The sequence below is a fragment of the Mauremys reevesii genome, linkage group 4, assembly GCF_016161935.1.
Source record: "Mauremys reevesii isolate NIE-2019 linkage group 4, ASM1616193v1, whole genome shotgun sequence".
In the NCBI taxonomy this organism is placed as follows: Eukaryota; Metazoa; Chordata; order Testudines; family Geoemydidae; genus Mauremys; species Mauremys reevesii.
In genome coordinates, this window is record NC_052626.1 from 108751869 (window position 1) to 108764631 (window position 12763).

Here is a 12763-nt window from a genome sequence, read left to right on the forward strand (position 1 = left end):
ACACAGTGACGGTCTGGTAGGGTTTAAGTTTAGGAGAGGGGCTATCTGATGATGGTGCTGGTAACAACTCTATAGTTAAGGCCGAGTTCTGTTTTACACTTAAAGCAGACACTCAGCCTGTTTGCTTTGTATGAAAGATACAGCGTATCCTCCTCCACTCTTCAAGCATGAAGGAAATTCTTCATTAGTTTATGAATTAAAATGTATTAAAAACTCGGTCCTTTAAGAACTCCAGCATCTGTGTCAGTCTTTACTCTATCCCAAATGATTTTAGTGAGAGAATAACATAGACACTTCAACACAACAGTCCATAGAGTTAAAATTAATTGAAATCTTGTACGTAAGAAAATAAGTTGTAATTAACGTACGTTATTAACAATTGTGTCTAATTATATATAGGCTACAGACCTATATATAGAGGTCAAACACCCAAGTAACTCTTAAATAGAGCCACTGACATCAGAGATAACTCAGCCAATCTCCACATTTCCTGACATGAGTCAGTGGCATAAAGGATATTAGACATGTGTCAAGAGTTCTCATTGGTGGATTACTTGGCCCAGTGGTCACTGCTCTTTAAAAGTTCAATGGTCACGTGCTAGTTTTTTTCATTTATAGATTCATAGGTTCTAAGGCCAGAAAGGGCCATTGTGATAATCTACTCTGAGCTACTGAATAAGGCCATAAAACTTTCCCCCAATAATTTCTAGAGCAGATCTTTTAGAAAAACATCCAATCTTCATTTAAAAATTGCTAGTGATGGAGAATCCACCGTACCGTTCAAATGGTTAATTACCCTCATTGGTAAAAAATTGCACCTTACTGCCAATCTGAATTTGTCTAGCTTTAAATTCCAGCCATTGGGTTGTGTTATACCTTTCTCTGATAGACTGAAGAGCCCATTACTGAATATTTGTTCCCCCTCTGGATACTTAAAGACAGTAATCAAGTAACCCTTAACCTTCTCTTTGTTAAACTTCTCTTTCCGCATCAATGGCTTCCCATGGCACTTGGATGCACCGGTGGCTCCTCGAACATGGGGCTGGGCCTGGCGCCCTGCTCCAGCCCGCTGGCTCTCGCCATAGTGTCATGTGACATGCACATCTGTGCACAAGTGTGGCCCTTTCTCCTGATTCCCTGTCCCCTCCCTGGTCCTGGTGCCAGATTACCCGTCCTGAGCTGGGCTGTGCTGGGCCAAATAAAATGATCTGGTGGGCTGGATGTGGCCCCTGGGACACCAGCTGCTCTAAATGAACATGTCAGTGAGTTTGTCTTTACTGCAGCGTTTACCTGGGTGATCACTACTCGAGTCTGAGAAACTGGGTTAGCTGCTACAATGCCATACTTGAGTTACTGGGCCCGCTCACCCAAATGTGTCACTAGCACATCCCATGGTTCTTTGCCCTGCAATAAGCTGAGCCACTCTATGACTCTTTTCCAGTGAATTGCAGGAGAACTTGTCTGTCCTTCTGGGCACCTGGGGGGAAGTGTGGGAAGGCAATGGAGGACAATCAGCATTTCTGTGGTTTAGCCTGCATCCCTACTGCAAAGTGGGTAAGTTTCTAGCCTGAGTGCAAGCAGCACTTGAGCTTTAGTCTAAACCCCATGATGGGTCAGGTAGTCCAGGTGCAAGGCACCATCCCACTCAGGCCAGAGGACTGTGTGTGTCAACAGGAGCTGGGCTGGGGCAACACCTGAGTTAACTTTTCAGAGAAAACATGCCCAATTGCAATTTAAAGGCCATATTCACCAGTGCATATTAGCTGCTTGGCACTGTTCTCACAAAACAGTTGTAAACGAAGCTTAGTTAATCACTGGGCTCTGAATGCTTTTGTGCTTATCTGGTGCACTGGGCTATCTGCCTTAAACTAAAATAACTAAAACTGAAAAAAAAAAAAGTTGAAGGTGGATACCATATATCTTCAAATCATTAGAAATATCACATGGTGGAATTCTCTTTGGGTTTCTCATATAGTATTCATATATAAACATTTTAATAAACCAAGGAAATTCCCAGGCAAAAAACTATGTTAAGATGGAGTAAATGTTGAGAGAACGTATTAGTAATTCAAGGTAAAAAACATTACAGAAATGTTCTAATTATCCCAAAATGGAGTATTGTAAACCTAGGAAATTCAGGTTTAGAACTACTTACATTTTAAAAAATGTAGGAAACTACCACCCCACAATCTCAAATACGCCCCCCTCCCCCACTGCATTAAAAGGACAGTAAGGCTGCAAAGTTAAGTGTTAAAAGGTTAGGAAATGCCAGAATTAAGATTGCACAGGATGCACTGTGCTCTCAGGTTGTTCAGTGGGTGAGGCTGTTGTCTGTAGTACTTCTGCCTCACTTGTTGCAGAAGTCGGAAGGTGTGCAGTGAATGTGGGAACTGCACGAAGAGAAAGGATAAATTTCTGGTTAAGGCAGCTGAATGCCACAAGGAGAAATGAATTCTATCCCTGCCTGTGCCACAGAGTTGCTGTATAAAGCGGGGGAAGTCACTTAAACCAAACGTTAAACATGTGGGTACTATGTGTTTCTCATCTCCTGGGTACCCAACTTGAGACACCTATATGCTCAGAAATGCTAAGCACTCACAACTGCAACTGAGGGCAATGGGAGCTCTGCTTTGCACATATAGAGTGTTATAATGTACTAACTACTATGAAAAATCAGGCCCTACGTGTCTCACATTGGGCACTTAAAATTACTTGACAATTTTGGCTTTAATTTCTGTGCCTCAGTTCCCTATGTATAAAATGGGGATAATAATGCCATCTCACCTCACAGCGATGTGTGAAGATAAATTCATTAATATTCATAAAGAACTAAGATACTATGGTGACAGCATCATAGAAAAGCCCATCAGGAAATTCACATATCTGTAATCAGAGCCAGGTCTGATTAATGTGCAGTAAATAAGGCCAGAGGCCAGACACTGAATGATGAGCATAAAACAAACTATTGAATAGCTGTTCAAACAGTGAGCACCGTCCAAATAAGCACTGAATAAGTCAGGGGGATCTGGTGGAAAAAATAATATGTGATCACATAATTAAAGACGGTGTCATAATGTATATGCACAAGGGGGCAGAATTCAGGTTGCACCAGCAACCTTAAATAGGGCATTTCCTAATTTTTGATACTTGACTTTGCAACCTTAAACATTCTTTTAACACAGTTTTTTTTAGGATGTATTATAAGAAGGACTGTTGGGTGATACTTCCCATTATATAACCTTTTTTTCAATTGCTTGTCACTCTGCCAAACATACACTGTTGGTGTTTGCTTTGTGCTGAATGCTTTGGGAAAATGTCAGCCCCAAAAGTTCAGCTGTTTCCAAGAACAAGGGTGGTGAAAAATACATTGTTTTGCCCATGTTAAAAATTTCTGACAATCTTTTCTATGAGAAGTTCTAGCACTCCCATGGCTTGGAACAGGGACTTGAAATTTGACTGGGACATGGCCTTTACATCATGGATGTGCCTTTTGCTTTCTCCAGGAAAATCTGTCCAAATATGGCTAAGTTATAAGCCTTTGAAAAACTGCTCTTTGCATATGCTCAGTAGAGTTCCCATGTGATGCCAGGCAAATAATATATGGAGATATACCTATCTCATAGAGCTGGAAGGGACCCTGAGAGGTCATTGAGTCCAGCCCCCTGCCTTCACTAGTAGGACAAAGTACTGATTTTGCCCCAGATCCCTGAGTGGTCCCCTCAAGGACTGAACTCATAACTCTGGGTTTAGCAGGTCAAGACTCAAAAGCACTGAGCTATCCTGCACCCCTTAAACCAAACTTTCCAAGGATGGTCAATAATTGTGTGTTCTTCATTTTTTCTGTGCCTAACTTGAGATCTTGTGGTCTGATTTGCAGAAAGTGATAAGCTGAAACTGAAGTCTTTGGAGCTCTGCTTTGAACATATATAGTGATATATAATGATAGCTACTCTGAAAAATAAAGGTCCTCAGTGTCTAAGATTGGACACCCAAAGATAGCAGGTACTTTTGACCTTAATATCTTTGTGCCTCAATTCTCCATCTGTACAATGGAGAAAATAAAACTACCTAATCTCACAAGGATGATGTGAAAATAAATTAATGTATGTTTGTGAAGTGCCCAGATAGTGATGAATGCTATAGAAAAGACCACAAGAAAATAATTCTGTCTTCAGAGATGGGTCTAAATAGTGCACAGTAAAAATGGCATGGGGCCACACATTGAACAATGAGAAGAAAAAAAGTCTTCCATCATTGCTCATCAATTGAATAAGATCCTTTCTGTGCACTGAATTAGGCAGGGGCCCTGTGGAAAAAACAGTAGTAATTAAGAACTGGATTTTATACATAATAGAAGGGGGCTGAGTTAAGGCTGCACAGGCAACCTTAATCCCGGTATTTCCTAACATCTGAGTAATTGACTTTACAACCTTAATAACGTTATTTTAACAAAGCTTTTGTGTATGTAATAGATATATTTATACAGAGAAAGGGTGTGCAGGACATGTGACAGGTTCATCAGAACTAGGACTGGCTCCTGAAAATCAGGATGGGTGGCAACACTAGAATCCATTCTTGAACTACTGCCTTGCAAGGGGTGTGATCAGGCACCAAAGATAGGTACTGGGGAGTTGGGAATCTCTGCTGTGGCCTTGTGCAATCAAGCACTACCTTGCTTGCTGCAGATAAAGAGAACACACTCCATGCCTAAACTCAACTGATAATCATCCTTATTGAGCAGACATGCTTATTTGATAGATCCAGGGAGTCTGTGGGCCTGCAACTGCAAGAGGTACTGGGAAATGTCTTGTGGGAGAGCTGAGGGCAGGAGGCATTGGCTGAGCTGGAGTTTGAAGTGGATGCTCTGTCTTCCTCCATTATAAAGTGACTGGTGCAAGACTTCTTTTCTCATTCTAAATAAAATTAGAGAGAATCATCATCATCATTCTTCCCACAGCCGTGCAGCTTTTTGGATTAGGGCAGGGAGTCCCCGTGGAGATAGTTCACTGAGGACCCGTTAACAGGAGCATAAGTTTCTGTACTGACTGCTTCTTCAGGTGTTGGGGCAAGCCACATTTGTGTGTCAGCTGCTTTCCCTTAGTTACTGTTCATTTTGGGCACAGAGATTTGGAGCCAGTAAGCACAGAGACTAACACTGCTCCTGGATTCTCAATCACTCAGCTGCCTGCAGCAATCCCTTTCCTTCAGGGACTCAGTTTTTCTGAGCTGGGATAAGAATTGGGAAAAGGGGGTGGGGGAATGATTTCCAGGCTTCTAAAACAGCACAAGAAACAACAGGAAATCAGGAAAGATGATTACAAACTCTCAACAATCATACCTTGACAACGCCTCCTTTTATTCCCTCCATTTTTCAGACTGCCCCTCTAAGATCTTGAGATGGGGTAGGGTCCCAGAGAATCCCCCAACCTCATACCTTTTCTGAGATTTATGTAGAAATTATTATAACATATACTACAGTAGTATTTAGAGACCCCAGCCAAGATTGCAGCTTCATTATTCAAGGCACAATACATATTCACAGCAAGGGACAGTCCCTGCCCTGTAGAACTCACAAGATAAGACAGACAAAGGGTGGGAGACAGCAAGTAGTATCATCCCCCTTTATAGATGGGGAACCAGAGCATAGAGAGATTAAGTGACTTGCACAAGATCACATAGGAAGTCTGTGGTAGTGTAAGGAATGGAACTCACATCTCCTGAGTCCCCGTACAGTGCTTTAGCCATAAGCCAATCATTCCTCTGAGCTAGGGACAGACAAATGCATTGAGTTACATTTACCATTCTACAATATCAGAACACAGAACACAGCACACAGTGGAGAGATGACTGTGGGAGGGATGAGAGAGTGTCTCAGTATTTAATTGCCTGGGTTTTCTTTGCCTTGAAGGGTAAAGACCAGGAAGAGATGAAGAAATCTGAACGAATAAAAGCTGCATCGCACAAGTCCCCAGCTCTATCTGCTGTCTGCTCATAGGCCTCCCCAGCTCTTAGAGGAATGCAAAGATTTGCTGTGTTACTTCTGCACTTGAGGGATTGTTTCTCCAGAAGAAGACTTGTCTTGTTGTACAGTTTCTGCAGCAAGTTGTGTTGCCAGTGTCATTATCATCTCTGCAGACCCTAAGCGTCATTCCTCCTTGTCTCAGGGGTCTAGGGACACGTGTTGGTTATTCCTCTGCATTGTGCATGAGGATTTGAGAGATACAGGTTTCCAGTAATGGGGATTTATTACAACGAAGGCCTGACACGCAGTCAGTTAGTGACAAATTATGTCAATGAAACAGCTAGTCCACCTCCCTGCTCCTCTTCCATGTCCTCCGGCACACATAAATACAATCTGATTGCACTTTTATAATTTCCTTCAGGGACATTTTTATCTGTAGCCATCAGTGCTACAGAAAACAATCTGTGCTGATCTAATGAGTAATTCCCATCAAACAGTAAAACTGAGGCATGGAATATTAAATATCAGCAGCTACATGAAGGTAACATTCAGAGCTGTGTAACGTTGCCTCTGATGCCAATCGGAGTTTGTTGACCTGAAATGCATCCAAATCATACTAGGAAGCTCAACCTGCATCGAATAAGGGTCTGTGACTGCACACTCAAATCCTTATGCCACACCATTAGAAAGTTAGCTTCCCCACATCGATGAATGCCATCTGATCCTTATACTTCCATTGACTGAAGTACCTGGAGACTCTTTGCGTGACTAGCAATGGAAATGTTATTGTTTCATGCCATTATCCATGTTCACACCACAGACAAAAACCCTCTGCAAATTAACTTCTGGATGCCCAAAGAAGCCACTTGCTAAAGCTCAATAACTCAGCCACAATTCAGCCATTTTTTGTATTTTTGCAATGGCCAAAAACACCAGCCACACACTGTGGAGCAAGTGAAGGTAAAACTGTTGCCTTGAAAAGCTCTGATGCTGGTTACTGAACTCTACAAGGAAGGACAGAAATCTACTGCCTTTCTTTGTGAATATGTGGCATGCCATTATATATTCCTTCCTCTCTCCTTTCTTTTATTCCTAAACCAGACACATCACAAGGCACCAGTATCAGCCATGCTGGGCCCCATGCCAGGAGAATTAATGAAGTGGTGTAATAGCTCACATGGAGGCCCAGTGATTGGTGCCGCTCTTAAAATGCATCTGCAAGGCAGGAGATCACAGCGTTGCTGTGTTCTGTTTATTACAGGCATGTCTCTTCCATTCCATTGATTTCTTTATTAGTGCATTTTAAGGCAGCAACATGGGGGTTTGCTCTGCTTGAGGCACTGAGGTTTGAATTCCAGCCCTGCTGATGGAAGGAAGGTCTCCCTTCAAGACTAGGCTGGGCTGACAGTGCCATCCGCTAACAAGCTCTGGATCCTTGCTGAGTGGTTCCCTAGGAATTTGAAAAATCCTGGAAGGCAAGGTAAGATTGTTTGTTTGGGTGAGGAAAGAAAGTTTCCTTAGCAGTACATAGAGGTGTTGCAATAACTGAGGTGAGAATTTCATTTCTTACCTGAGAAAGTAGGTTTGAAAGCAGCATTGCTAGCAATAAAATGGAGCCCCGCAGTTATTCACCTTTCATCTATGTAGGCATGAGTTCAAATCCTGACTTGGGGTACAAGTATAAAGAACTGGTGGATCGCAATCAATTAATCAACAGGTATTTGTCCACACCACAAACATCACACAATTATTCACTCCTGGCATCCTTTGCCCAGGAGAGGTTCAGGACTGGAGAAACAAGGGTAGAATGAGTCAGGATTGAAATGCAGCGGCAGCATTGTGTGGGGACCCAAGACTGGAATGGAAGAGGTGCTGAATGTCCAGGTTGAGGTGCACAGACAGTCGTGAGGTGGCTGCAAACTGGAATAGTTGGGGCTGCTGCACATCCAGACCAGCATAGCTATGAGGGGATGTTAGACTGGAAGATCAGGGACTATTACAGGTCAGGATTCGTGTCAAGCTGTGTGGGACCCTCAACACTGCAACTGCAGAAGTGCTGAAGGCGAGGAGTGAACAGAGCTTCATAGGAAGAAGACCATGAACCAGACTGCACTATCCATCGCTGGAAACACTGAGCTCATTGTGATGAGAATCAAATTCATACCAAAATACAAAACTTGTGTTGCATTAAAGCCCATATATGGATAATGCAGCCGTAGCCCCTTCATGCTGTTGTTCAGTCTACCACTTTGATGAGAACTCTTTTCAATTGGAAGTGGCAGCTCGTAAGTGACCTTTCATTGGACATCAAGTGGTCAGGAAAGCAATTCCCTAGTACTACCAGTAGGTGGTGTTAGTGTACAGCAGGTTCCACAAGTGGTGAGCTGGGGTAATCTACAGTTGAGTCATTACAAGCACTACCACTTAGAGAGGCCTGAAAAATGGGGGATCTCACTCTTCTGTGTTTTAGTGATTTAAGACGACCATTTAGGGAACCTGGTATTCAGTTTCTCTTTGCAATAATTTTTAGTGTTTATTTTTGGCCGCTTTAGTGTCTTGGAACTCCCTAGAAAGGCTGTCATATCTAATGGGTTTACAAATGAATTGCAATGGTATAAATTTGATCAGAAATCAGCTGTTCCATTGACAATTAAACCAATGCAAAAGATTTTTAAAACCTTCTGTCTCATTTATTGTTTGTATCCTAGATTCCCACCCTATGTGTAACCATGCAAAACCCAACTACCTTCTACCCTGGTGCTATTTGTGAGCAAGCAGTGAAACTGGGGGGAGGATGAAGAAAAAGTGATGAGACTGAGATGTACAACAGACAGTTTGAGCAGGACACAAATTCCCTTACAAATCATTTTAATTTTTTTGTCCCCAGGTATTTTTTTTTAAATCCACTCTTGATAAATGATCACTATTATTTTTATCAATTTTCAGTTCCGCAAGAATATGATATGGCCAGTGAAAGAAAAGACAGGCCAACATTTTCAGGAGTGATGTGGATTTTGAGTGTTTCAGTTTTTGTGTCCACCTGAGACTTTTAAAAGAGCCTGATTTTCAGAAAATATTGAGTACTCACCCTCTGAAAACCAGGCCCCTTTAATGCATTCCAAGTTGGGCCTCTAAAAATTGAGGCACTCTAAATCATTAGGGGGGAGGGATAGCTCAGTGGTTTGAGCATTGGCCTGCTAAACCCAGGGTTAAGAGTTCAATCCTTGAGGGGGCCATTTAGGGAAGTGGGGATTGGTCCTGCTTTGAGCAGGGGGTTGGACTAGATGATCTCCTGAGGTCCCTTCCAACCCTAATAATCTGTGATTCTGTGATTAGTCAGCTTTGAGAATATTGGTCTAGTTAACATATCTTATATATAGCTTATGGATTTACTACTGTACTGGGGAAATTCAAGCTTGATGTAAGTGACCACAACTGAAATCACTGGACTGCATAGCATATACATCTATAATCTCACCTGTACACACATGCACGCACACACGCATGTGTGAACCTCCCACCCCCTCTATCCTACAAATAAAATGTTAGCCCAAAGCTAGATGTGTCCAAGTAAGCCTCTACTTGGGGAGAGAGAGTGAGTGGCTGTTCCAAGAGTTCTCTGCCAATCTCTGATTTCTATTATACAGTCTGAGCCACTCACCCACAGCTGGTTTCTAACAAGCTGTCCCCGACCTGCAGTGATGCCATTCCAAAGTCTGCTATCCGGATGTTGTTCTTTTCATCCAGCAGTAGGTTTTCTGGTTTTAAATCCCTGTGGCTGTGGAGAAAGGATTGGAACATGGGTTAAAAAAATTCAGCGCAGCTCCCTCTCCCCAGGATCTGTTTATTTCACTTCACACAAGTTCACTTTTCTCCTCCTGAGGCACAAGAATACATCGTGTCTGAGATGCAGTCTGTGGGATGCTGCAACCATTAACCAACCATTACTGACCCTCTGAGGGCCTGAACCTGCAATGCCTGAAGAGGTGTTGAACATCTTTCAGCTCCTTTTGAAAACAACAGAAATGCAGGGTACTCAGTAGGAGTGGGATCTCAGATGACATTTAAGGCTGGGATATCAGATACCAATCCGTGAGGCAGGAAACAGCAGTATCAACATGTTCTGTGAATGGCAGAAAATTCAGTGACTGATTTTCAGGAAAAGGAAGGCCACTGTATGCATTGTGCACCCCCCACAGAGCCTCACTTTAGGAGTTGCTTGCCTAGGCATGTGGCTGTGGGTAATTAGTTGGCATAAGGAATTCCTTTGAGCCCAGAATTCCACAAAACACTGGCTCACAACACTTTTGAAAACCTCTTTCCCATCTAACCTTGACTGCCTTTCTACTTAGCAATAGGGGATGGGCAAGGTGGTGGTGAGCCTTGGACACTGGGTCATGATCCCCAGGTTGGAAACTCCTGCCATCAGGGGCGGCTCTAGACATTTCGCCGCCCCAAGCACGGCGTCATGCCGCAGGGGGCGCTCTGCCAGTCGCCGGTCCCACGGCTTCGGTGGAGCCGCGGGAGCAGCGGACCTTCCGCAGGCATGCCGCCAAAGGCACCCTGCCTGCCACCCGACCGGCAGAGCGCCCCCCGCGGCATGCCGCCCCAAGCACGCACTTGGCGTGCTGGGGCCTGGGGCCACCCCTGCCTGCCATGGATAAAGGGTATAAATACCTGTCCCTCCTCTTCTCCTTTTCTCCTTTTCCCATGCCTGGGGCAGTCATGGACCCACCATCTCCCTTTCATGTTAGCTAGCATAAGCACTTTTAAATAGCTCTTATATAGTGTAGCAGTTAATTTTTAAAAATGTAGACACAAAATTTTGGTCAAAATTTGTGAGGTTTTTGTCTGTACTGTCATTTTTTAAAACTGTTTTTGAGTCACCAATATAATAGATGCATTTAACAACAACAACAACAACAAAAGGCAGCATTTATGAGGTGTTTCCATTGCCCTTCCATGGTCTCTGCTTTGGGTGGTCAGAATATATGTCTTTTGGGCCTGGGTGAGAAAAGGTCCAAACCTGAGAATTTAACTCCTCCTGCAGATAAGGGTGGCCCTTTCGATAGCCAATCAGAAAATAAACCTGTTGGAACCTGTCAGGCAGGGGTGCTGAGAGCCATTGAATTAAACTGTAAGCCAGGAATCAGGAACCTTTGGCACGCGGCCCACCAGGGTAAGCACCCTGGCGTGCCAGGCCGGTTTGTTTACCTGCCGCGTCTGCAGGTTTGGCCAATCGCAGCTTCCACTGGCCGCGGTTCGCCGCTTCAGGCCAATGGGGGCTGTGGGAAGTGGCACGGGCCGAGGGATGTGCCGGCTGCCGCTTCCCGCAGCCCCCATTGGCCTGAAGCAGCGAACTGCAGCCAGTGGGAGCTGCGATCAGCCAAACCTGTGGACACGGCAGGTAAACACACCGGCCCAGCCTGCCAGGGTGCTTACTCTGGTGGGCCGCGTGCCAAAGGTTGTCGATCCCTGCTGTAAGCCCTGTATATAATGGAAACCACTTCAAGTCAGGGGGTGCTGCAGCACCCCCCGCAGTCCTACTTCCAGCACCTATGCTGTCAGGGGGTGAAACAAGTCAGCATGAGACAAAAAAAAAGTCACAGTCAGCAAGGGTTAAGTGTTTTTTGACAAGAACTACAATCAGAAACCGAACAAAAAAAAAAAAAAAAAAAAGCTTGAGGATCAACCCAGTCCTGTGACTCTTAGCGTGGAACGTAACCTTCTCAAAGGCATTATCTACCCTTTCCTCCCTTTATTAGACACTCATATAGTCCTGCTCATGGGAACAAGCACATGGGGAGAGGAAGTTGAGTACTTCCTGTTAACCTCTTGTTTAAAGGAACAGGGCAGTGCCCCTAGACTCTATTGCAGAAACATAAAGTTACAATGTTTTGGAAATTACCGCCTTTGTGTTCCTGACCAGGAGTCTAGGGGACATCAATTAGCGACAGCTCCCGAACAATTCAGTTCAGGTTTTACGTAAAAGTCAGTGCTTGCTGCAGTAGGTCACTTTGGGAGCATTAGGCAGCTCTGCTCAGACCTCCAGCACAGTGGGAAACATTCAGTAAAACTGCTCGTTCTTTATCTTAACATCAAGCCTTAAGCCCTCATTTTTAAAAGGGCCAAAAGGTTGGCCTCCAGTTTTGTACACATAATTAACATGCACCATTTAGACGCCTTACAGTAGGGACAAATGGGTAATTAGATGCCTGAGTGGTAGCGTTTATACCAGTAAATAATTATCTGACAAACTGGAGGGCACTTGGTAAATCAAGCCCTTTGTGTATTAATCAAAGTCTCCTGGTGACCTGGGACACAACAAGTATCAGAGATGAAATAAATATTGGGTTGAACATTGTGATACAGCATGGCCAGAGGGCAGCAGGAGAGTGTTACAAGGGAGCCTTATTCCCTGTAAGGGGAAGAAAGTTTGCTATAGATTAACTAGAGCACCTGAAGCCAATTAGACACCTGCAGTCAGTCACATGATAAAACCCCCCTGCTTCAATCAGACAGTGTGGCAGTTGGAGCAGAAAGGATTAGTGTTGGAGCAGAGAACAGTTTGGAGGAGTTGGAGCAGAAAGGATTGGTGTTGGAGCAGAGAACAGTTTGACGAGAAGCAGAGGAAAGTTTGGAGAAGTGCTGCGGTGGGCTATGAAGTCCAAGACCCTAGGTAAGGGGCACCTGGCTTGTGCAGAGGGAGGGCAGGAAGCCCCCACAAGCTGAAGGGCAGGAGAGGGAAGTAGCCCAGGGGAAGGAACCACCAGTTCAAGTGGTTCACCACTATCCTCAGGG

General features: G+C 44.1%; 1 protein-coding gene across 9 annotated transcripts in view; it reads right to left on the reverse strand.

Moving 5' to 3' along the window:
- The window catches only part of BRSK2 (BR serine/threonine kinase 2), a 470664-nt gene that overhangs the window by 94737 nt on the left and 363164 nt on the right, over positions 1 to 12763 (reverse strand). For all 9 annotated transcript variants that reach the window (XM_039538093.1, XM_039538092.1, XM_039538089.1 and 6 more), the window contains one exon: positions 9624 to 9740. In XM_039538093.1, coding sequence (XP_039394027.1) covers positions 9624 to 9740 — 117 coding nt within the window. The remainder of the gene's footprint in view (positions 1 to 9623; positions 9741 to 12763) is intronic.